Source organism: Carcharhinus amblyrhynchos, chromosome 2, assembly GCF_965287045.1.
Source record: "Carcharhinus amblyrhynchos chromosome 2, sCarAmb.v2.hapA, whole genome shotgun sequence".
In the NCBI taxonomy this organism is placed as follows: domain Eukaryota; kingdom Metazoa; phylum Chordata; class Chondrichthyes; order Carcharhiniformes; family Carcharhinidae; genus Carcharhinus; species Carcharhinus amblyrhynchos.
In genome coordinates, this window is record NC_137325.1 from 31,698,432 (window position 1) to 31,720,882 (window position 22,451).

At 42.1% G+C, this 22,451-nt stretch overlaps 1 protein-coding gene across 2 annotated transcripts in view; it reads left to right on the top strand.

Annotated features, from left to right (window-relative positions):
- LOC145360489 (putative thiopurine S-methyltransferase) overlaps positions 1 to 22,451 on the top strand; it is a 67,448-nt gene that overhangs the window by 38,498 nt on the left and 6,499 nt on the right. For both annotated transcript variants that reach the window (XM_080215734.1, XM_080215742.1), the window contains exons 2-7: positions 2,830 to 2,973; positions 5,762 to 5,854; positions 13,433 to 13,565; positions 15,531 to 15,583; positions 17,083 to 17,157; positions 18,676 to 18,761. In XM_080215734.1, the coding sequence (XP_080071860.1) occupies positions 2,837 to 2,973; positions 5,762 to 5,854; positions 13,433 to 13,565; positions 15,531 to 15,583; positions 17,083 to 17,157; positions 18,676 to 18,761 (577 nt within the window). In that variant the 5' untranslated portion in view covers positions 2,830 to 2,836. The remainder of the gene's footprint in view (positions 1 to 2,829; positions 2,974 to 5,761; positions 5,855 to 13,432; positions 13,566 to 15,530; positions 15,584 to 17,082; positions 17,158 to 18,675; positions 18,762 to 22,451) is intronic.

The window sequence follows — 22,451 nt, forward strand, 5'->3', positions numbered from 1 at the left end:
TGAAGAGCCATCCCTATAGGATGATAACACAGTAGTCCAGAATGAAAAGGAAAATTGGAACCAATCCTGCTGAGAAGAAGCAATAGGAAACTATCGATGAGACAAAACTGACAAAGACCTCTCCAAGCAGAGTTAGAGAAAACCTAGAATACATAAGGAACACAGATGTCATGAACTGTGTCCTTTCTGCAAGATAGTTAAAATGTAACAAGGACCCTCAGAAATGTTTTTTAATTTGAACTTCAGCCTGCCTATCTAGAAGCTCACTTTGTAGCCTGTCATTAGTTTGAACAGCATTTTGATCAGGAGCATTCTGTCTAACTAAACATTGCTGTTAATCCCTACGCCAACTCTTACACTGACTCTCCACTGACCCCTGATTTATATCAGAATCAGCTGCCACTTCTGACTCTGGATCTTCTAACTTTAGGATGCTAGACTTTTCTTTGCCAAAAAAATTCTAGCCCCTCATGAAAAGAAGTATTTACTAATTCTGTCTGTCCTGATGTATCCAATGCTTGTAATTCCTCCAAAATATCTGCAAATAATTTTGGTGTAATCTCATTTGTTACAGAAGTATCTAAAGGAGCTTCCTCTGAACTAGATTGAAAAAGAAATGGACTCAGAATGTCTTCAGAGTCTGAATCACTTAAGGAAAACTTATCAATGTCATAGGCTACCAACATCATGTGCTACTGATGATTACTTTATGCCCCATATAATTTCAACTGAGTAACGTATACCAGTCAGTTTTCCCAGTGTCTAATAACACTTCGTACACGGATGGGTTAGCTTTGTCAATTATGACAAGAGGATCTGAAAATCCAGGAGGTATAAATGTACAGGATTGTAAAGATGAAGCATCACCTCCTGCCTTACAGCATTCTCAACTGGACTTACCTTACTACAAAATAGGCCTTGCTTTATTGTTTCTTTTGCCCCATCTTGACAGCTGCTGCCATATGTGCAGCCTGTACCATCTGTAACAATTGCTGCACTACCTTTCATTGATAAAGAGCCTGATTCTGGTTCTGAAACATTTAACCCCAACAGGCTGTCCATTCAGCCACAACGTCAGGAGGAGTGGGGGTCTGGGCACTTGGAGGGGATGTGGTGGCCAGACCTTGGGTAGTAGGGGCCAGACGTCAGCAGGTGTGGAGGGTAGGACATCAGGAGGGGACGGTTTGGGGGGTAGGATATTTCCAGGGGAGGGTTTGGGATAGTCAGACATCAGGAGGAATTGAGCGTCGGGCATCGGGAATGGAGAGGGTGGGTTGGTATGAGGAGAGGTAGCAACATGGAGTTGAGGCAGAACCAGATCAGCTGTGATCTTAATGAATGACAGAGCAGCTTTAAAGGGTTGAATGGTCTTCTCTTGTTCCTAATCCTCTGTTCCTACATTTCCTAAAGTGGCCTGTGCTCAGTCATTGTGCTACAGTGTGTGCCACACATCCTCACATCTTTCTGTGTTAAAAGAAATCTTATGCTTTGGGTGCTAGGTCTCCCTTTTCCAATAATACTTGGATGTTGAGTTTTATTTGTTATCTGTTTTCATTTCTTTCTTTGTTTCCTCCCCATTCTTCTCCACATTATAGGAAGGATGTGATTGCACTGGAGGGATGCTGCCTGAGATGGAACATCTAAGTTATGAAGAGATATTGGGTAGAATTGGTTTATTTTCTTTGGAGCAGAGAAGACTAAGGGCCAATCTGATCGAGGTGTACAAGATTATAAGGGGCATGAACAGAGTGAATAAGGAGTAGCTGATCCCCTTAGTTGAAGAATCAGTCACAAGGGAACATAGGTTCAAGGTGAGGAGCAGAAGGTTTGGGGGGGTGTGAGGGGAAAAAAAATTTTTACCCAGAGAATGGTGACAATCTCGAATGCGCTGCCTAGGAAGGTGGTAGAGGTGGGTTGCCTCACATCCTTTAAAAAGTACCTGGATGAGCACTTGGCACAGCATAACATTCAAGGCTATGAGCCAAGTGCTGGTAAATAGATTAAGGGGGGAGGTCAGGTTTGTCGCATGTTGGTGCAGACTTGATAGGCTGAAGGGTCTTTTCTGCACCAGACAATTCTGTTTTACCTATTCATTCAGATTGATCCTAGGGATATCTTTGTGTTCACGTGTTGATCGCATATTACTCTTTTGATTTGGTCCTCCTTGCTTAATATTTGTACTGTTCTAAAAAGTCTTTTTTTAAGTAGAGCTGGATGTGGCCCTTATGGCTAAAGAGATCAAGGAGTTTGGAAAGAAAGCCAGAGTGGGATAGTGAAAGTGCATGATCAGCCGTGATCATATTGAATGGTGGTGCAGGTTTGAAGGGCCAAATGGCCTACTCCAGCACCTGTTTTCTGTGTTTCTAAGACAGGTGGATGAAATTAAGATACAGTTCATTGAATAATGGCAAGGACAAGCTCAAGTGGTTGAATAATTTACTCTTGTTCCAATATATAATTAAGGATGTATTTATTACCTTGGAACAGTTTTCAACCATTTGTATACCAATACCGTTACATGCCAGATATGACAGCACTGTAGTATTGTATGGTTTTCTTTTGTCATGTATTGTACCTTCAGTCCAACAGCTGCAAATCGACACATTCCCCAGGTAGGAGATCCTGCATTAAAATTCCAATCCTCCTATTTTAAAAATTAGCCCTCGTTTCTTTTTTCAAAACTGCCATACTTGAAACTCCAAACCAATCTCCAGAGAAAAATTTGTACATGGAGATTTACAGTTGGCTTGGAGTGTTCAAAGCTGTGCTTATTGAGTACTCTTGCTGTATTGTGCACACATCTGATCATAATGTCCCATTTTTTTACAGACTAGCCATGTCCTCAAAAACAGATGCAGCTGGGAAGTCAAAGGATGAATTTCTAGCCAACAAGCCTGCTGACATGACATTGGATCAGTGGATCACCAGTTGGGAAAATCAGCAAATTGGATTTCACCTCACTTCAGTACATGAGTGAGTATCACACTTCCACTTTCACACAATCACATTTTGCTGTGTCTCAGGTAGTGTTGTGGTGCAATCACCTCATGATGCTAAGTTGTCTCCATCAAACCTTCTCAGGGTGGTTTATCCAAGCCATGGAAATTTTGCCTGCAAAGCCTCTTCATGTAGCCCACTGGTCAATTGGTGAAGATGCCAAGAAGACCAGTCAGTGAGTTGGAAAAATTCTGTAGGGAACTGCTCCTCTAATCACAGCCTGTTTCTGGCATTTGCTGCTGATAGGTTTAACAGTGTGGCTCCAGCCACATCACTCACTGTTCCAACTGCTTGTTCCAGGCTCTCCACCTGTCCCTCTTGGCTCTTGCTGCAGCCTTGGTGGGAGCACACATTTGGGCGCAGCTCTGTTTCAGGCCCCAGTCCAGGTGTCTCCTCTGCTCTCATCGTACCCACCCTCCGTGCGTGTGTGTGTGTGGCGGGGGGCGTGTGTGTGTGTGTGTGTGCGCATGTGGTCTGAGTGTGCTGATTGCACTCCTTCAGGAAGGCTGTTCAAATTGTGCTCATTTACTCGGCGTACAGGTAGACACATTTTATTGTTTCTTCATATCAAAAGATATTCCATTTATTAAGATAACTGCCTAGTAAACACCAATGATGCTACTAACTGGGTCAGGGTGCTTTTTCATAGTCATTTTTAGTGTTTTCAAATCAGATTACTTACAGGTGTGATGGACTTATTAAAATGCTTGTTTTTGATGATCACCCTGAGGTCAAACTTCACCTGATTACCACTCTTAAATATCTCAAGGAATACTTCTTTTAAATGAAGGAGGAACAGTTACACACTGTTACACTACCTGATCTTGCTGATTCATGGAAGTGATTATGCAAATGAATATTAACAGAAATTCAACTCACCTGCACCAGAAGCTAATGCTGGCAGACCCAACAAAATATGACCCTAACTCCATTCTGTAACATGGACTGAGTATTCACAGGTTAGCACAATCTCCACACACCATTGCAGTTCTTCCAGTAATTTGAGCATAGTTCCAGTCATGTACTCAACACTCTCTGAGAGACATCATATGACATCACAAATGTAACCACAATAAAACAGACATCCTTGCAGAGGAAGATATTTATGGCTTTTCATTCTTTGTCATTCTGTTTTACATTTCAGTAATTTCTATCTTGATTTTGCGCTAATATTTGTGATTATAATGTATTACATCGTAATGGACAACCTAGGCAAGTGAGTGGGTCACTTGAGTGGCCGTGTTTCATCTCGGTGGGCCAGAAGGTTGAAATCAGGCTTGTTCACCAACGATCACTGCCTTTTTTGCAGCACTTCCTTTGATATTCCACCTGTTAGTATATCTACTATTTTATTCCTTTCAGCTAACCAGACAAAGTCAGAGTGTTCAGAATGGTGGTTTATTCTAAAGCTATAGGACTCTGGGAGGTCATCATGGCCAGCCAGAGTACAAAAGTCAGGAATATACAAGCAGATATAGTTTCAAATTTGATTGCAAGTAATTAACATATACCAATCAAGGTATAGGAGTTATCTTTATCCATTCATAGCTATTGTTTAAGCTTATATCATGCATAAGATACAAATATTAAACACCATTCACTTACCATCACACACTTGTTTAATTATAATATCCAATCAACATACAGACTTAATCATGTTAGCTGACCTAATTCATCACTGTCACAAGTTATCATAGAGGGCCCAACTTGTATCTGTGTTTGTGGATATCAATCCCTTCTCCCATTTACAGGTTTCTAATTTTATGCCTACTCTCACCTGAGCCCTTAGTACATAAACAATCCCACATTCCAGAGTTTCCCTGTCTACGTTTATCTGAAGGTCACATCTGTCATTTGGACATTCTTTCTTTGTCTTCCTTGAACTAACAGCGGAAATTTGATGTCTTGATATGCTTGTCCTGCAGTTAAACAATGTGCATGCTTTTTCTACTTGGTTATCTCTTTTAATCTTTCAATAGCACAGTTATTAATATGGGTACTATTTTCCTTCATGTCCATTACTATGGATATTATTCCCCTCACCCTGAAGAAGATTAAATACATTTAATACATGCTGAATATTTTATAATGAGTTATAGAAAATGCTTAATTATATAATAATAGAACTGTTATCAACTTAAAATAGCAAAAACAAAATAAATATTTAGACTTTGGACACATGGGGAGCACACAGCTCACAGAGTAATGTTGTGTTCTATCAATATTACCTCACTTGTTTAATGTGCATATCACATCAGTTGTACCAGTAGGAAAAGGAACAGTGCAGATGTAAATCAGTTGAATGTGGTAATGGGTCAACAAAATGTCTCGGCTGCATTTAGAACCCAGGTAAGCTGCATGTGGCCACCGGACCGCAGGTTATTCACCTCTATGCTACACCACCAGCCATCTGCATCCAACTGACAAAATTCCAGTACATCTGATTCAAGATTCTGTCATTTAAATTGACAGATATTTTTAAGATTAAAAGCTGATAAACTACAAGGCAAACTGTGTTTTTGACTTAAAATTATAGTTTAGTTTGGAGGATCTGCCCTTGGATCTGCAGGTTAACAAACAGGGGAGATGAATGAGGAAGAAATAATTTGAAAGAAATTGGAAATGTGTTTTCAGTGAGCAATGTAGAAAGCCTTTGGATGCATTTCAATTCCACAACGTGATATAAATTAATAAATGACATTGTGGGGGCTGCCAAGTTATTTGTGACTGTTCAATGATGTCTTTAACTGCCCTTAACCTGCAGAATGTTGGAGAAACACCTGCATCTTATGTTAAATGGGAGAGAGAAAATCCGTGTATTTATCCCACTTTGTGGGAAGGCAGTGGATATGAAATGGTAAGTAAATTTCCAATGAGTGAATTTTAAAACACTTTTTGGCTGTAATGAAGAATATACACTATTATATTCACAATGCCAATATTCCGTTTTTCCAATATTCTCACCCAACATTTTTGAATATGTCAGAACTGAAATTTATAACTTGCCTGTTACTGAAATTTTTAAAAATACATTTGCTTTATGATGGTCAGAAGCGAGGTCATAGAAACATTTTAAATATTCACGCATTAACATTTGCACAGCATTTTGTTGCCAAGGAATGGTAAGTGTGGTTTATTGGCAATCGTTTGTAGCTTTCACCTGGAAAGGCACAATCAAAATAATAATTGACACTAGTTTAATGTTGACTTTTAGAAGAATTTTGATAAGATTCTTTTGGGTTTTGAAATCAATAAAGATGTATGGAATAATATCAGATTATAAACTGGTGATAAACAGTGCTTTGCCATGGAAAGACACCCTGTCATTCACCCCAGGAGTAGGGATTTCATGTGGACAAGTCTGGAATTAAAGTCTCTTGATGTCCTAACTACACCCTATCCCTGTAACCTCTTCTGGATTTGCATCCCCTTCCGTGTCCATCTGTCTTCCAACCTAGTCCCCCATGTTCTCACTTGCCCCACTGTTCCGATTTCCCATTCTACACACTGTCCAGAGGCTCATACTGTTCATCTTACTATTTTCTTATAAAAGGAATTGCACTTTGAAAGCATTACTAAATTCAAGTTATTAGTGATGATAGCTACTAACTCCTGCATGGAATGCTTAAATGGAATTTCTGCCATAGCACAGGAAACTCGGTAATCTCTAACTGGTCACAACAGTGGATATCGTAAGCCTAAATTAGTACACTCCATTATACTTATTCAGTGGGTGCAACTTGAGCTTGAGAGTTTTTTTTGTTTTGGAGAACTTTGTACAGGTAAGCACAAAGGTAATGGGGTCAAAATAGATTTAATAGATTTCCACTTTCACCAGCTGAGTGGTTCACTCAGGCAAATAACCAATGTTCCTTCATTAACCAACTTAGTTCTTCCTGATGTTCTATAATTAAATTGTTACATGATTGTTTTAAGAGCTGATCACATATTTTGATTGCAGTGTCATTAGGGTGTTTGTACAGGCTGCTGTTTTCATTTCAGCCTGTACTCTCTGCAGTGCAGAGTACATCTCTTTCAATAAACCTGTTGTGTGTTACTTTGGATCTACACGTGCAAACAACATTTTGTTTTTGTTTAAAACCCACAACCCCTAACATAGTTACAACATTACCAAAAGAAAATTGGTGATGAGCCAGGATTTTTTCATTGAGAAAAGATCCTAAGGAGAAGAAAAGGTTCCCTGGTTTTAAAGGAAGTTTTTTTTTCCCCAATTAGACAAGTATCAGATTCCAGGCAGTATCCATCATAATTAAAAAGAAGGTACACTTTGCTGTATGACAGGGGTCATTTGGAAACAAAAACAAAATTCAACGATCTCCAGTATAAAAAGAGAAGAACTGGGAAGGCAGTAAAAAATATATTGTGCAGCCCTGAGTCAAATGCCTGCAAGTGAAATGGTGGGTCAATTAGGATCCACAGGCCCTTTCAATGGAGAAAATGAACCATTGGTCAGAATTCTCCGGCTGTTCATGCCCTGCCGCCACTGCCAGAGACGACAGAGAATTTGGCACTCAGCCAAATCTCCGTTCAGTGAGCGGGACAGAGAATCCCACTGCCTTGAGCATCCAGAAAATCGCGCTCATGGAGTTCCTATGCAAAGCATTTTCAGTACTTTCTGCAAGTGAATAAAATTGTAAATGAGTTGCTTGTACCAGCTTTTCTCAGTATAATAGAAAGTAAAATATTCAGTCGTTGCATCAGGATCCTCCTGATGAGTCTGCTAGCGCACCCCCAACACTACCCCTTCCGTGGCTCACCCCTGCACCTCCCCCCGCCCAATGCACACAAATCGGATCTTTGGCCTTATACCACATGCTGTCTTCTCAGGTCGCCACACTGATCGACAGGTGCAGTGAGCTGGTAAAATCATGCCCTTAATCTTTCATAAGAACATAAGAAATAGGAGCAGGAGTAGGCCATCTGGCCTTTCGAGCCTGCCCCGCCATTCAATAAGATCGTGGCTGATCTGTCGTGGCTCAGTTCCACATTCCCGCCCTCTCCCCATAACCCTTAATCCCCTCTCTTATCAAAAACCCATCACACCCGCGTCTTAAAAATATTTAGCGAGGCAGCCTCCACCACCTCAACGGGCAGAGAATTCCAGAGATTCACCACCCTTTGAGTGAAGAAGTTCCTCCTCAACTCTGTTCTAAACCGCCCCCCCCTTTATCATGAGGCTGTGCCCCCTAGTCCTACTGTCCTTTCTGAGCAGGAAGAGCCTCTCCACCTCTATCCTATCCATCCCATTCATCATCTTATACATCTCAATGAGATCTCCCTTCATTCTTCTGAACTCTAACGAGTACAAGCCTAGTTTATTCAGCCTCTCCTCATAGCTCAACCCCCTCAACTCCGGCATCAGCCTAGTAAACCTCCTCTGCACTCCCTCCAAGGCCAAAATATCCTTGCGTAAGTACGGCGTCCAAAACTGCACACAGCACTCCAGCTGCGGTCTCACCAATGCCCTATGCAACTGCAGCAAGACCTCCCTACTTTTATATTCAATCCCCCTTGCTATGAAGGCCAGCATCCCATTTGCCTTCCTGACCACCTGCTGCACCTGCAATCTGGGTTTTTGCGACTCATGCACAAGGACCCCGAGGTCCCTCTGCACTGTCGCCTGCTGCAGTTTTTCTCCACGTAAGTGATAATCCTTCCTACCATTATTCCTATCAAAGTGGACCACCTCACACTTGCCAACATTAAATTCCATTTGCCAGTTCCTGGCCCATTCGCCCAGCCTATCTAGATCCTTCTGCAGACTCTCCACGCCCTCTGCGCAATTTGCTGTTCCACCAATCTTGGTGTCATCAGCAAATTTCGACACCCTACACTCGGTTCCCTCCTCCAGATCATCTATATAAATGGTAAATAGCTGAGGCCCCAGCACTGACCCCTGTGGCACTCCACTAGTCACCAACCGCCAATCCGAATAGCACCCATTAACCTCCACTCTCTGCCTCCTATTTGACAACCAGTCCTCTATCCACGCTAACACCCTACCCCCAACTCCATGTCCCCTGACCTTCTGCAATAACCTCTTGTGAGGTACCTTGTCAAACGCCTTCTGAAAATCAAGAAAGACCACATCACCAGCTCTCCTCTATCCACCGCCCTAGACACATCCTCATAGAACTGCAGTAAATTTGTCAGACACGACTTCCCTTTAATGAAACCGTGCTGCGTCTGCTCTATCAAGCAATTCCCCTCAAGATGCCTCGCTATTTCCTCCTTGATGACGGATTCTAACATTTTACCTACAACAGACGTTAAACTAACCGGCCTATAATTCCCCGCCTTTTGCCTGGCACCCTTCTTAAACAACGGCGTAACATTAGCCGTTTTCCAATCTTCCGGCACTTCCCCGGAATCCAACGACGTCTGGAAAATAACCACCAAGGCATCCACTATCACCTCCGCCGTTTCTTTCAGAACCCTCGGATGCTTTCCATCCGGTCCTGGGGACTTCTCCACAATCAGCCCCTCCAGTCTGTCAAGCACCGCCTCTCTAGTAATAGTAATGTCATTGAGACCCTCCACTCCTACCATCTTTCCATCTCTAACACCGGCAAATTATTCACGTCCTCCTCCGTGAAAACCGAAACACAAAAGCTATTCAAGACCTCAGCCATTTCCCCATCCCCTACCACTAAGTCCCCCTTCTCATCCTCCTACGGGTCCAATGTTCACCCTAGCCAGCCTCTTCCTTTTTATATACTTATAAAAACTCTTGCCATCCTTTTTTATATTAAGCGCTAGCCCAGCTTCATAGTTTCTCCTACCCTTCTTTATCAACTTCTTTGTCAATCTTTGACATTTAAACCTCTCCCAATCCTCTTCTCGCCCACTACTCTTAGCTACTCTAAACGCCTCTGCTTTTAATTTAACGTTTTCCTTCACCTCCTTCGTTATCCACGGCTTATTACCCCTCCTCCTACGGTCCTTTTTGACCATCGAAATAAATTTCTGCTGAGCACCAAGAAAGATCTCCTTAAAGATCCTCCACTGCTCCTCAGCAGACCTACCTTCCAACGCACTCCCCCAGTTCACATTCGCCAATTCCTCTCTCATCCTACCGTACTCCCCTCTGTTCAAACAAAGGACACGTGTCCAGGAACTCACTTTGTCCTCCTCCATCTGCACTAGAAACTCCACCATACAATGATCACTCTCCCCAAGAGGATCCTTCACCGCAAGGTCCCTGATTCTACCCGCCTCATTACATAACACCAGATCCAAGATAGCTCGCTCCCTCGTCGGCTCCAACACACACTGTTCCAGGAAACTATCCCGGCAGCCTTCCAAGAACAACTCCTCGAGCCCACCGCGTCCAACATGGGTCGACCAATCAATATGCAGATTGAAATCCCCCATAATTACGGCCGTCCCATTCCTGCACGCCGCACTTATTTGTGCGTTAACAGCCCGCCCCACCTCCAGATCATTATTCGGGCGCCTATAGACGACACCCACCAGCGTCTTCCTCCCTTTGCTGTTCCTAATCTCCACCCACAACGATTCCATTTTCTGCCCCTTGGCTCCAATATCATCCCTTGCTACCACCCTGATGCTATCCTTAATCAGCAGATCTACGCACCCCCCCCCCCCCCCCCCCGCCCCCCTTTTCCCTCCTGCCTATCCTTCCTAAACACTTGATACCCCTGGACATTCAGCTCCCAGTCCCTGTCACCTTGCAGCCACGTCTCTGTAATGGCCACCAGATCATATCCATTTGTGCTGATCTGCGCCACCAGCTCATCCACTTTATTCCGAATGCTTTGCGCATTCAGATAAAGCGCCTTCATCCCAGCCTTCACCTGGACCCTAATTGCCGGAACGTCACCAACCATACTCACGCCCCCTACTCCCTTTTATTATTGGGACATCCTCGGCCTCTACCCTTACCTGTACCCTCTCCTTAACTTTAAGCCTCTTCAATGTCACCTACCCTCGCACCCTCTTCCCACCCAATTAGTTTAAAGCCCTGTCTACAGTCCTCTTTACGTGATTCGCCAAGACTCTGGTCCCAGCACAGTTCAGACCCGCCCCATCCCGCCCGAACAGGTCCCACCGACCCCAATACTGATGCCAGTGCCCCATAAATGCAAACCCATTCCTCCCACATCAATCCCTGAGCCACCCATTCACTTCCTTAATCCTGTCAACCCTACGTCCGTCTGCACTCGGTTCAGGCAGTAGCCCAGAGATAACCACCTTGTCGGTTCTACTTTTTAATTCCATTCCCAGCTTTTCATACTCCCTCCCCAGATCCTCAGTTCTCATTTTGCCTACGTTGGCACCCACATGTACCACAATGACCGGATTCTCACCCTCCCACTCCAGGTTCCTCTGCAGCCCAGATGCGACATCCCGGACCCGAGCACCAGGCAGACAACACACCCTTCTGTGCACTTTGTCATTGTGACAAAGGACAATGTCAATACCCTTAACCCCACTATCCCCAACTACTACTACGTTCCTTTTCACCTTCTCTTTGCCTGTGTCCTGCGTCTGCATCACTGTACCGTGTGCAGTTTGTTCACCGACCTCACCTCCCTCGTCCAGACTGGAAGCAAGAACCTCAAACCTGTTATGCAGATTGAGAGGCTGAGGCCTCCTCTCCCCACCCCCCCTTCCTCTTCTCAGCAGCCCCCTCTTGTTCCTGACCCTTAGAATTAGCCAGTCTGGGGGGGGTGGATGTCACTTGCACCCCATTGACAATGGCACCCTCTCTCCCCCTGATGAGCCTCAGTATCTGTAGCTCAGAGGCCAGCTCGTCTACCTTGAGTTGGAGCTCCTCCAGCAACCTGCACTTACTGCAGACGTGGTCACCTGGGAGGACCCTGGGGTCCACCAGCTCCCACATCATGCAGAAACAACACATCACATGCCCCTTCATTATTCACTGTAGTAGTATTGAAAATTTCAACACGAACTTACCTGGCCCTTTTTCTCCCCAGCCCTTTTGCTCCTAAGCCCTAATAGCTCACTCTGCTTCCCTCTCACTCCGCTGTCCGCTCTGACGCTGCCCGCTGTCTACACCAGGCCTCCTTTTTAAACCTGGCGCTGATTTAAAGCTTGCTCCCCCTCAACTCCCTTCTAACCACTCCCTCAGAATTCTTAAAGCGATAAATACAAAAAGCCCACAAAAATGCTGTTAAATGATTTTAAACAGTTCTACAAGGCTAGTTCTTACTACAAAGTGCTTTAAACTTATTTAAACAGGTTTTTAACGGGTAGTTTCTTACCTGTCTCCCTGCTCCTTCACTCGTCTGCTTCAGCAAACCTTTCTGTTTAAAACCCACAGCTGCTAAGATAATCAAGACATTCCAACTGATTGCAGTATATGCTCTTGGACAGTATATTGCTAGATGTGGATTGTGTTAACCTAAGATCGATGCAATGTTAAGTTAGATATCAATCACCTTAGGCAGGTCATTTTAATTAATGTCATCTGTAACTTTAGACATTTCAACAATTTTTTCCTAAAATTCGTTTTCTCGGATGTTCTTACTCATGAGACAGGCAAAGGACAAGTATTGATTCAGTTTTACCCAATTTTATCAACGAATCCTTATCATACAAACTCAATCCAAAAACAACTGTCAATTCTCAGAATAACTTAATGCTTTCTGCTATCTATCTGAGATTTCTGAAACTACCCATGTTGATGAACCTGACTGAACTTCCGGATCCAGTTCGTTGAGCTCTGCTGTCTCTCGAACTCAGGGTCTTCTTTGCAAAAGTTGGTCTCGCAATGTCACCTTTTGTCATCACTGGGTCTCTGCCTACTCTTCGCTGTAGGTTGAATCTTCACTGGGGCTCAAGTTGAGTCTTCACTTGGGGTGGCCTGTAGGTGTGTCTTTTAATCCCCCTCTGTGTGCCCTTCTGGAACATTCTCTGGCTTTCAGCCAATGAAACAGCACCCAATGGGGTTACAGATTCCATACATGGAGAACACCAAGGTCCCCTAGTGTCTATCCTCAGGTGTGCAGGGTGCACATAGCCCCTTTTCTATATATGGTAATAGCGGGAATCTGCAGTGCCAGAGAGTATGGCCGAAACTGGGGAATACACAAAACACTGCCTTTATTCGGTCAGGTCTGAGCACTGCCAGTTCCAGTTTCCAGAACAAGTCCAGTTTTGCCTCTGCCTGTTTGTGTCATTGGCCTTGGACCATATTAAGTTATTGTGGGAACAGTTAATTCATTTAAGAATAACAACTCAATCACAATTATCTTAATTCAGTATACTTTTTTATGGTCGCATTGTCACAGTATGAAGATGCAATTAAGGAATCAAATCTTCTGTTAAAGAGAAGCATGTGTATATATATATATATATTTTTGAACGATGAGTTTCTTTGAATTTTAAGATTCACTCTGTGATAAAGAATTTTGTTTGTTACCTGTAGGCTGGCTGACATGGGGCATACCGTTGTTGGTGCGGAACTATCTGAACTCGGAATAAAACAATTTTTCACAGAACAGAATCTGACCTACGTTCAGGAATCTGTACCAGGGGCACCAAATGTTGAAGTATTTAAGGTAAAGTGGTAATAAATGTTTGTCAACAGTCCTGTGATTTTTTTTCACTGAAGATTAATAATTCTGTACAGCTAGAAATTTACTTGATACACCTGAATTTGTCCAGCAACCAAATTCATCACAGGCAGGTGATTTTGTCTAGTGGGTCATGTGTAAACCAAGGGGCTATTTCCATATAGTGTTTCCTTAATTAATGTTTTCCAAACTCGGCCATTCAAAGCAACATATTTAGTTGGTATTAGCTTGTGCTTTCCAGTTTCTTACTTTGATGTTTAAAGAGAAACAAAACAATGTGATGCCAGGGACAGAATTTTTAGCCCCTGGCGGGGCAATTCTGTGGAGGTCTGTGGGCATGAAAGTTAGCTTCCTGCTGTGCCAGTTTGATGTTGCTGCTCTAACCATTGGCCACTTTGCTCAGGGTAATAGGGGGAGGGCAGAATCAGCCTCAGTCAGTTAAGTGGCTAATTGATTTGCTAATTAACTTATCAGTTCATCAACTGCCATTTTGGTGGGGGTGCAGGGGTTACGTGAAGAAGACTTTCCCACCACCGAGGTTAAGCTGACTAGTCCGTAGTTATTGGGTTATCCTTGCATCCTTTAGGAACATAGGATTGAGGAGCAGGAATCGGCCATCCAGTCCTTTGAGCCTGCACTGCCATTCGATAAGATCATGGCTGATCTGCTTGTGACCTCAGCTCAATTTTCCCATAGCACTTGAGCTCATAGAATCCCCACAGTGCACAAGGGGCCCATTGAGTGTGCACTGACTTTTCAACAGAGCACCCCATCCAGGCTCTACCCCCGAAACCCCACGTATTTACCAAACTAATCCCCTTAACCTGCACATCTTGGAACTCCAAGGGGTAATTTAGCATGGCCAATCCACCTAACTTGCACATCTTTGGACTGAGAGGAAACAGGAGCACCCGGAGGAAACCCACGCTGACACAAGGAGAATGTGCAAACTCCACACAGACGTCCTTGCCTATCAAAAATCTATCTAACTCAGCCTTGAATAAATTCAATAACCCAGTTTTGGGGATGAGAATTCTCAGATCCTTTTGAGAGAAAAATGTTCTCCTCATCTCCATTTTAAAAGGGAGACATCTTATTCTTAAACTCTGTCCCCAGTCTAGTCTTCATCACAAGAGGGAATATCCTGTCAGTATTGATTCTATCAAGTCTGCTCAGGATCTTGTGTATCAATAAGATCATCTCTCAAAATACTAATTTAGTACTTCAGTAACACCCTCTGCTTCCATGTGTAAATTCCCTTTTCAGGTGCCTAATAGATCCCATTCCTTTTAGTATTTATATGCCTATATTAGAATTTGAATTCCTTTTATGTTAGTTGCTAGTCTCTCATAATCCCTTTCTACTTCTCTTATTTGTTTTTTTCACTTCCTCTCTGGACAATTCATATTCAGCATGGTTCTCAATTGTATTATCCACTGACATTTACATATAACATATGCAACCATTTTCTGCTTCTTCTGATTCCCAAAGCGTTCATATTGCTGGCATTGTAGTGTCTTGTGTTGAAGAGTTCAGATGTCAGTCCTAATTTGTAGTATACAATGATGTGCCAGTTTGGAGTGGCTCCCGGATGGATATTTCCCTTCTGGGGGTAAGGACATGAGAACTAATTTGGGGAATCATTAAGAACAAAGAAGACATGCACAACTGATATATTTTTGCCTAAATCACCATGACCACAAAATGGAGCACTTTGTAGCCTGCCAGAGTATTCTGTTTCCATTAGAAACAACTAGCAGGGCCAGTATTACCATTTATAAGCCAGACCCCGTCATACTGTTGACATACAGACATGGGGACAAACCAGCCGGCCCTTCATTTGAAGAAAAGCCAGAACAATGACAGTAGGAGTCTGCGGAAATGGGACTTGATATTTAATCTTAAAAAGCTACAATTTGATACTTCACTATTTCATACTTCTTATTTCAGACTCCTGAAGGACGGATTTCTCTGTTTCGGTGCGACATATTTGACTTCTCGATGTAAGAACGAATGTTCCAATCTCCGTTAAGTGTGTTATTTATTTATGTATTTTTTCTCTGGTGTAGTTTTCTTTTTGACCCAGCTACATGAGCTATCCGTGGTTTGTTTTGTTTTTATGGTTAGGATCATCTACTTGGCTATCTAAGCCTTCTCCTCTTCCTGCCTCAATCCCTTCCCATAACCCAGTCAATTCCATAATACACTGAATTTCTTCAGCTACTGCACCACCAGCTCCTGACCACCACTTTCAACACTCTAATTTTCTTCAAGTAATTACCTCCCAAGCCTTTCAGCATCTGCCTGACCCAACTCCTGATGAAACTAAACTACCTTTCCTGGTCACTGTGCTTGATAATAGCTTTAATGGTTCCTTTTGCAAATATATTGCTCTTATGTTTTTCAAAGATGCCATACAACCCCTGCCTTTAAAATGCCTATCCCTGAACACTAGAACCCTCTCCAACACTGTTTCATCTCAAAATTGTCATCCATCTCTCAGACCCAAGAGGGTATCATCGCCACCAGCTCTATGTTCATCTTTCAAACCATGTCCTCTTCAACTGTCTTCAGAATAGCTTTCACCAGACTTACTGTACCTAGCCCACCCTAATTAAGCCAACAATGTGCTTTATAACTTCAACCATGGCATATTATCTCACTTTGTCTTCCCCATTCTCTCTTTTTATTGAACATGGTGAACCACCCGATTCTGCTTCAACCAGCTCCTTTTGGTGGCTCACCTACATTTTTTTACTCTTGGTTGATTCCATTTCTTCCTGTCATAACATAACCAACTTGGAGCTAAGGGGATCAATGGGGGGTAGGTGGGATCAGGATATTGAATTTGATGATGTTGAAAATGAATAGCAGAGCAGGCTGAAAGGGCTGAATGGTCTACTCTTGCTTCTATTTTCTATGTTTCTAAGTTGCCAGCCATGGTTTACATCTTCCTCCTACATATCAAACCAGGAGTAATGCAAGGTTCCAGCCTCGGCTCTGTGCCTTCCCTAACTTGCAATTCTCCCATTGATGTTAAACTTGGGCATGGGATCAGGCCCCAGATGTATGCTGTCAAGCTTCCGGTATTTGCTATATGTCTTAATCACAGCTTCGTGTGGGTTTGCTACGTTCAGTGAATGGCCAATAACCAGATGTAAGTGCTTCAACCCTTTTTTTTTGCAAAAGACCAATGAATCAATCGAGCAGGTGAATAAAGAGGGATTTCACTCTGGATAAATGTGAATTATAAAATAAAGCATGTTTGCAATGCAAAAAGGAAAAGAAGGCGGAGAGAAGAAATGGTCTTGGTTTCAAAGTACTGTGGAGTAACACAAATGCAAACAGGTTACGTTGCATTGATTTTAATTTATCAAAAAGCCTGAATTATATTTTTAAAGAGAGAAGCATTTTTGTGCTTTTGATTCTGTGATAGCTGAAATAGTTGATTATATATTTGATGGTACAGTATTCCATTCCATTTTGTTTTTCTCATGGGCAGGATCATTGCTGGGCAGTTTGATGGGGTTTGGGATCGAGGTTCTCTGCAAGCTCTCAGCACTGCTGACAGACAACGGTGAGCAATATCATTTTCTGAGTTCATAGACTGGTATGTAGTGCCGTCAACATGCTCAGTATGGGGTATTTTTGTTTTGATTTTCAAAATGAAAATCTATAATAAATCTGTAAAAAATCAAAAGCTTTTGTTTTTTTTCTTCTCTGACTACTTTTGTTCTGCATCTTGAACTGAGAGAGGGGCATGTGATGATTCCCTCAGTTTGTTTATGAGGTGCATTGTGACAGGACATAAGTGGCCTTTGCACCCAGACAAATGGAACCTTTCTCATTACAAAGTAATTTGTCATTATGAAGAGGATTCCACAGCGCGCTCATGTCTCTGATTTATGTTGAATTGTGAATACAAAAAGAAAATACTGGGGGGAAAAAATCTCCTCCTCCTCATCACCATCTTAAAAGGGAAGCCACTTATTCTTAAACATTCTTCTGGTTTGAATCTCTCTCACAAGTGGAAACACCTTTCCAGTATCTTCCCTGAAAGGTCCCTTCCAGATCTTAAATGTTTCAATAATGTCAACTCTCATTCTTCTAAACTCCAATGGGTATTGTCCAATCTTTTCAGCCTTTTATTATAAAATAAGACCCAGGAATCAGCCAAGCGAACCTTCTCCATACTGCTTCTAACAAATGATATCCTCTTTCAAATAAGGAGACCAAAATTATATATAGTACTCCGAATGTGGTCTCATCACAATCCTGGACAGCTATATAAAACTTCCCTGTTTTTTATTCCATTCCATTTGTAATAAATGCCAACATTCTATTTGCTTTCCTAATCACTTGCTGTACCCAGATGCTAATTTTTTGTGACTCATGTATTAGGACATCCAGATCCCTCTATACCACTGAGTTCTGCAATATAGAATTATAATTTTCTATTCCTTCCTGCCAAAAGAGGTCGGGTGAAGGTGGTGTGGGGAGAGGTGGTGGTTCAGTGTGGTCCTCCAGTGATGGCCATTTTGAGGGACACTGGAAATGCATTCCTACTAGGCCTACTGGGAAGGAACTCTTTTTCCAGGGGGCTGCGGATGACGACCGTGCCGGCCAGTTTAATTTTATTATGCTAATTTTTGTGATTCATGAAGGGGCTCCCTTTTATACTGTAGCATTTTGTAGTGTTTTCCTATTTAAATAATATTCTATTTTTCTATTCTTCCTACCAAAGTGGATAACTTCACATTTTATATATCGTCAAATTGCTGAAAAAAATAGACTTTTTTGTTAGAGTTTTTTATCTTGAAGTCATCAAGAGAAAGGTAAGAAGACAATGTAAGCAAAATCAACAAATTTATACTGTATGAGGAGACGGGACTGAATGATTGATTGGCAAGTGGACATGATTGGTAGAGGCATCACCAATAGCATATTACTACAGGAAGTCCCGTCACATTTTTTTATAACATGGGAAGGAAGGGACCTCAAAAACAAAAATGTGAGAAGTCCTTATTAAGATCTTATATGATAACAGAGAAGATTGATGTGTGTGACTGTTGTTTTAATTTTTGTCTGTTTTCAGTTATAGTAAACTGATGATAACTCTCATGGCCAAAGGATGTCAATACCTTCTGGACACTTTAGTCTGCACTAACAAAGATTATAATGGTAAGTTATGGCTCAGGGCTTTTTTTTATGTTCCAAATCTACTTGGATGTAAGTACAAAGATAGAAAATGTTGGAACCATCCAGCAGAAAATGTGCATCTGCAGAGAGGTAAATAGTTACTCGCTTAGATATAAGTATACAAGTTTACTGTTTTGCATTTTGAGTGTGATTGGCATACAACACAGAACTGAAGCACATAAACAAGAGTCCAAAAGTGGAAATCTGTTGCTGACAGAGAAGAAAGTGCTGCTTTTTGACTCCAATGCTTGCAGTGGCTTATGTAACATTGGAGCATAAAGTATTTTAAAATATTATTGAGTGTTTTGGTGTTTATGACAAATTAGTATTTGCAGAAAAAGAGAAAAGTTTACAACAGGCTAAAAATTGGCTACAAATGATAAATACTTGATATGGCAAAGCAGGATGTGTCTGTGAGATTGTTCAGAGTGAATACATCTGCAGCAGATGTCTGTCATCTTGAATCTTTCAGCTTAGCCTTTGAGCTGAGCGTGAGTTGCAGATGCATCAATACATAAGGTGGGGGGGAAGCAGAATCTGGAGAGTTTGATGCAGACTTTACTCATACCCCGGTAAAGGTTCATGTTCAGAATGGGGTTGGTGTGATTGAAGTGCACAGTGTTAGGGCAACTTGGATAAGAGAGAACCAGAGCCCGTGGAAACCGAAACTATTCAACATGTACACTACCTGTGGGGATATGGATGAAAACTATTGGAAGGACATCTAAAATGTAGACCAAGGCACCATGGAGCCAAAGATTGTCTAAAAGGGGGAAAAGGAGTGGAAACATAATAGGTTGTTACATGGGATATTGTAATTAAAATGTTAAACAGGTGAATGTGTGGGAAAGATAGGATCTCTTTAATGGAACGCTGGTACCAGTTGTGGGACAGGAAGGAGCAATACCAATGGGATGGCTCCACCTATACTGGCTTAGGAACAGGATTCCAGAGGAAAGGATAAGTAGCGTGGGCATGAGGATTTCAAACTAGCAAATGATGATGGGGGGAGGTGTGGGAAGGATGATGAGATTTGGGAGATGAGGGGAGGCGGTGGGGGTAAAAGAGGAAGGTTGGGGTGAGAGAGTGGGTGGAGTTGAGAGAAGGGGTGAAGGGCAGGAGGGGCGTGAGAGCAGATGAGGGATTTGGGAGGGTGAGAGGGATTGAGGAGTGTGAGAGAGAACGTATGGGAGTGAAGAGAGAAGGATGAATGTTGAGAGAAGGATGTGAGGGATGAGGGAGGATGAGAATTGAGGGGTGAGGGAGGGGGATTAGGATTGAGAGATAGGTGTAAGAGAGGATTAGAGTTAGGGTGAGAGATGAGGTGAGGAGGGCTGGAGAGGATTTGGGGAGTGTGGAGGACTTGGATAGAAAAGGTAATAATAATTTAATAAAACTGAAAGAGTAGGGGACATCAAAAATTGCATTTAGGCAAGATAAAGGGAAAATGAAAAAATGTAAAATGATTAAACGAGACATGAGAAATAGGAAATGTGGGATTAAAACATGGGAGCTGAAGGACAGGTTAGGGAAGCAAATAAGGAGCATTCTTTATACAAGGGCATGGAATATAAGAGACAAATTGAATGGATTTGCCCCTTATAGTAAAGCAAAGATTAGTGGTAAGCCAGAGGATTGGGAACATTTTAAAAACCAGCAAAAGATGATCAAAATAAATGTGGTTATAGATTCTGATTTGATGACCCACAGAGCCTCATGGTGCCCAGAGTTGAATTTCTAGATCTGAATCTATCTGAATTATCACAATGGTAATGCCACACAGCATGAGGATGGGTGGTACCCTCAGTGTGAAGATGGAATTTTTTTCTCCACAAGGATTGTGCGGTCATCATTTCCACTTATACTGTTGTGGTCAGAAGCGTCTATGACAGGTAAATTGGTGAGGACAAGGTTTAGGAGTACCTCTTGGTTCTATCACCATCTGCTGCCAGATATGTCCTTCAAGACTCAGCCAAAATGATTAGTAGTGGTGCTAGCAAGCCACTCTTTGAGAGGGACACTGAAGTCGCTCATCCAGAATACATTCTTTTGCCCCTTGCTACCCTCGGTGTTTCTTCCAAATGGTGTTCACCACGGAGAAGTACTGATTCATCAGCTGGGGGAGGGTGGTAGGAAGTCTCCTTCCCCATGTTTGATGCCATGATACTTCATGGGGTCTGGAATCAATATTGAACACTGGGTACTGCTTTAGTCTCCTTACCTAATGAAGGATATACTTGCCTTGAAGGAGGAGCAATTGATCAATAAAGGGTCACAGGTTACTTGGTCTTTACCACATTGCTGTATGTGGGAGTTTGCTGTATGCAAACTGGCTGTCCCATTTCTTATGTCACATCAGTGACAATTTAAAGTACTTAGTTGGCTGTAAACCATTTTGAGACATTCTGCAACCATGAAAAGCACAATTTAAATACAAGTCTGTAAGATCTAGGATTTTGGGGCCACAGGCACTTAAATAGGCAGTCAACTAGTCATATTAATTTTAAGATGGTTTATGAAGAAATAACAGTTTTGATGTGATGCGGTAACTAAATAGACAGAAGAAATATATAACCTATAAAATCAAGATCCCAGGTGCCAGACAAACATGTAGCACAGTGTGTGTTGATCTCATTTTCCTCTTCTTTTGTCATCAGCTTTGGGTATAAACAACACTTAAACTGCAGTCAACTTGGGTACAAATTTCCAAGCTTCACTTTCTAAGCTTTAATAACTTGTGCACAAGTGAGAACACAATGCGGTGCAGTGCAATGCATTGCAAGATGTTCTGTTGATTCAGACAAACAAGTTAGCAGTTACAGTTAATTACAGCAGCTGAGAAATGAGCAACTTTCTAATCCTTCATTTGCATATATTAGCACCAACTATGGCATAGCTTTTCGTCCTTTCTTATCCAATAGAAAACAGTTTTTGCTCATCCTTCATTATCATAATATGTCCCCTTTCCTTCCCCTGGGTATTTTGTTATGGAATTGTCTTATTTTCCATCCTCTGGAGAAGGTTGGGAGTGAATATTTATGGAACTTACAAAAGGTGAAGATTAGCTGTTTATCCTAAGTACGCAAGCGTTGACTTCACTGAAGGCCTTGTATGCAGATTAGCATTTCCCATTACTTGACAGAGTTTTCTTTTGACAATTATGCAAGTTTAATTTTCACAATTGTCGTAACCTAACTTCCACACTTTCATTCTGGGGAAGGCAGCTGTCCAATGAACTATGTCACCTCACCAGCACCTTACCAGTATATGATCCCTCAGCAAGACATCCCCTTATATACAGTTCTTTGGAGAGCTGGTAGCTCACTCAAGTACTCAAAACATCAGGGTGGTCACCACCCATTTCATGCAGTACCCTGCTCAGGGTCAGATTTTTAGTTTATATTCTGCTGAGGGTCATGTCATGGTTCTTTCTAAACAATTACATAGATGAAGGGGTACGCAGAATATTATCTTAACAATTTAGGAATATCAACATGGCAGCCTGGACTAAGTGACCTTGCCTGCTTCGACAGACTGTGCTTAAAAATTGTGCCTTTTAGTAAGCTTTTTAAGGGGTATTATGTTCTGCAGAAAATACCTGTTTATCCAAGACCTCAATTTCTTACAATCTCACCTTTTCTTTCATTTCACTTGCTCTCTTTTTAGCTTGAT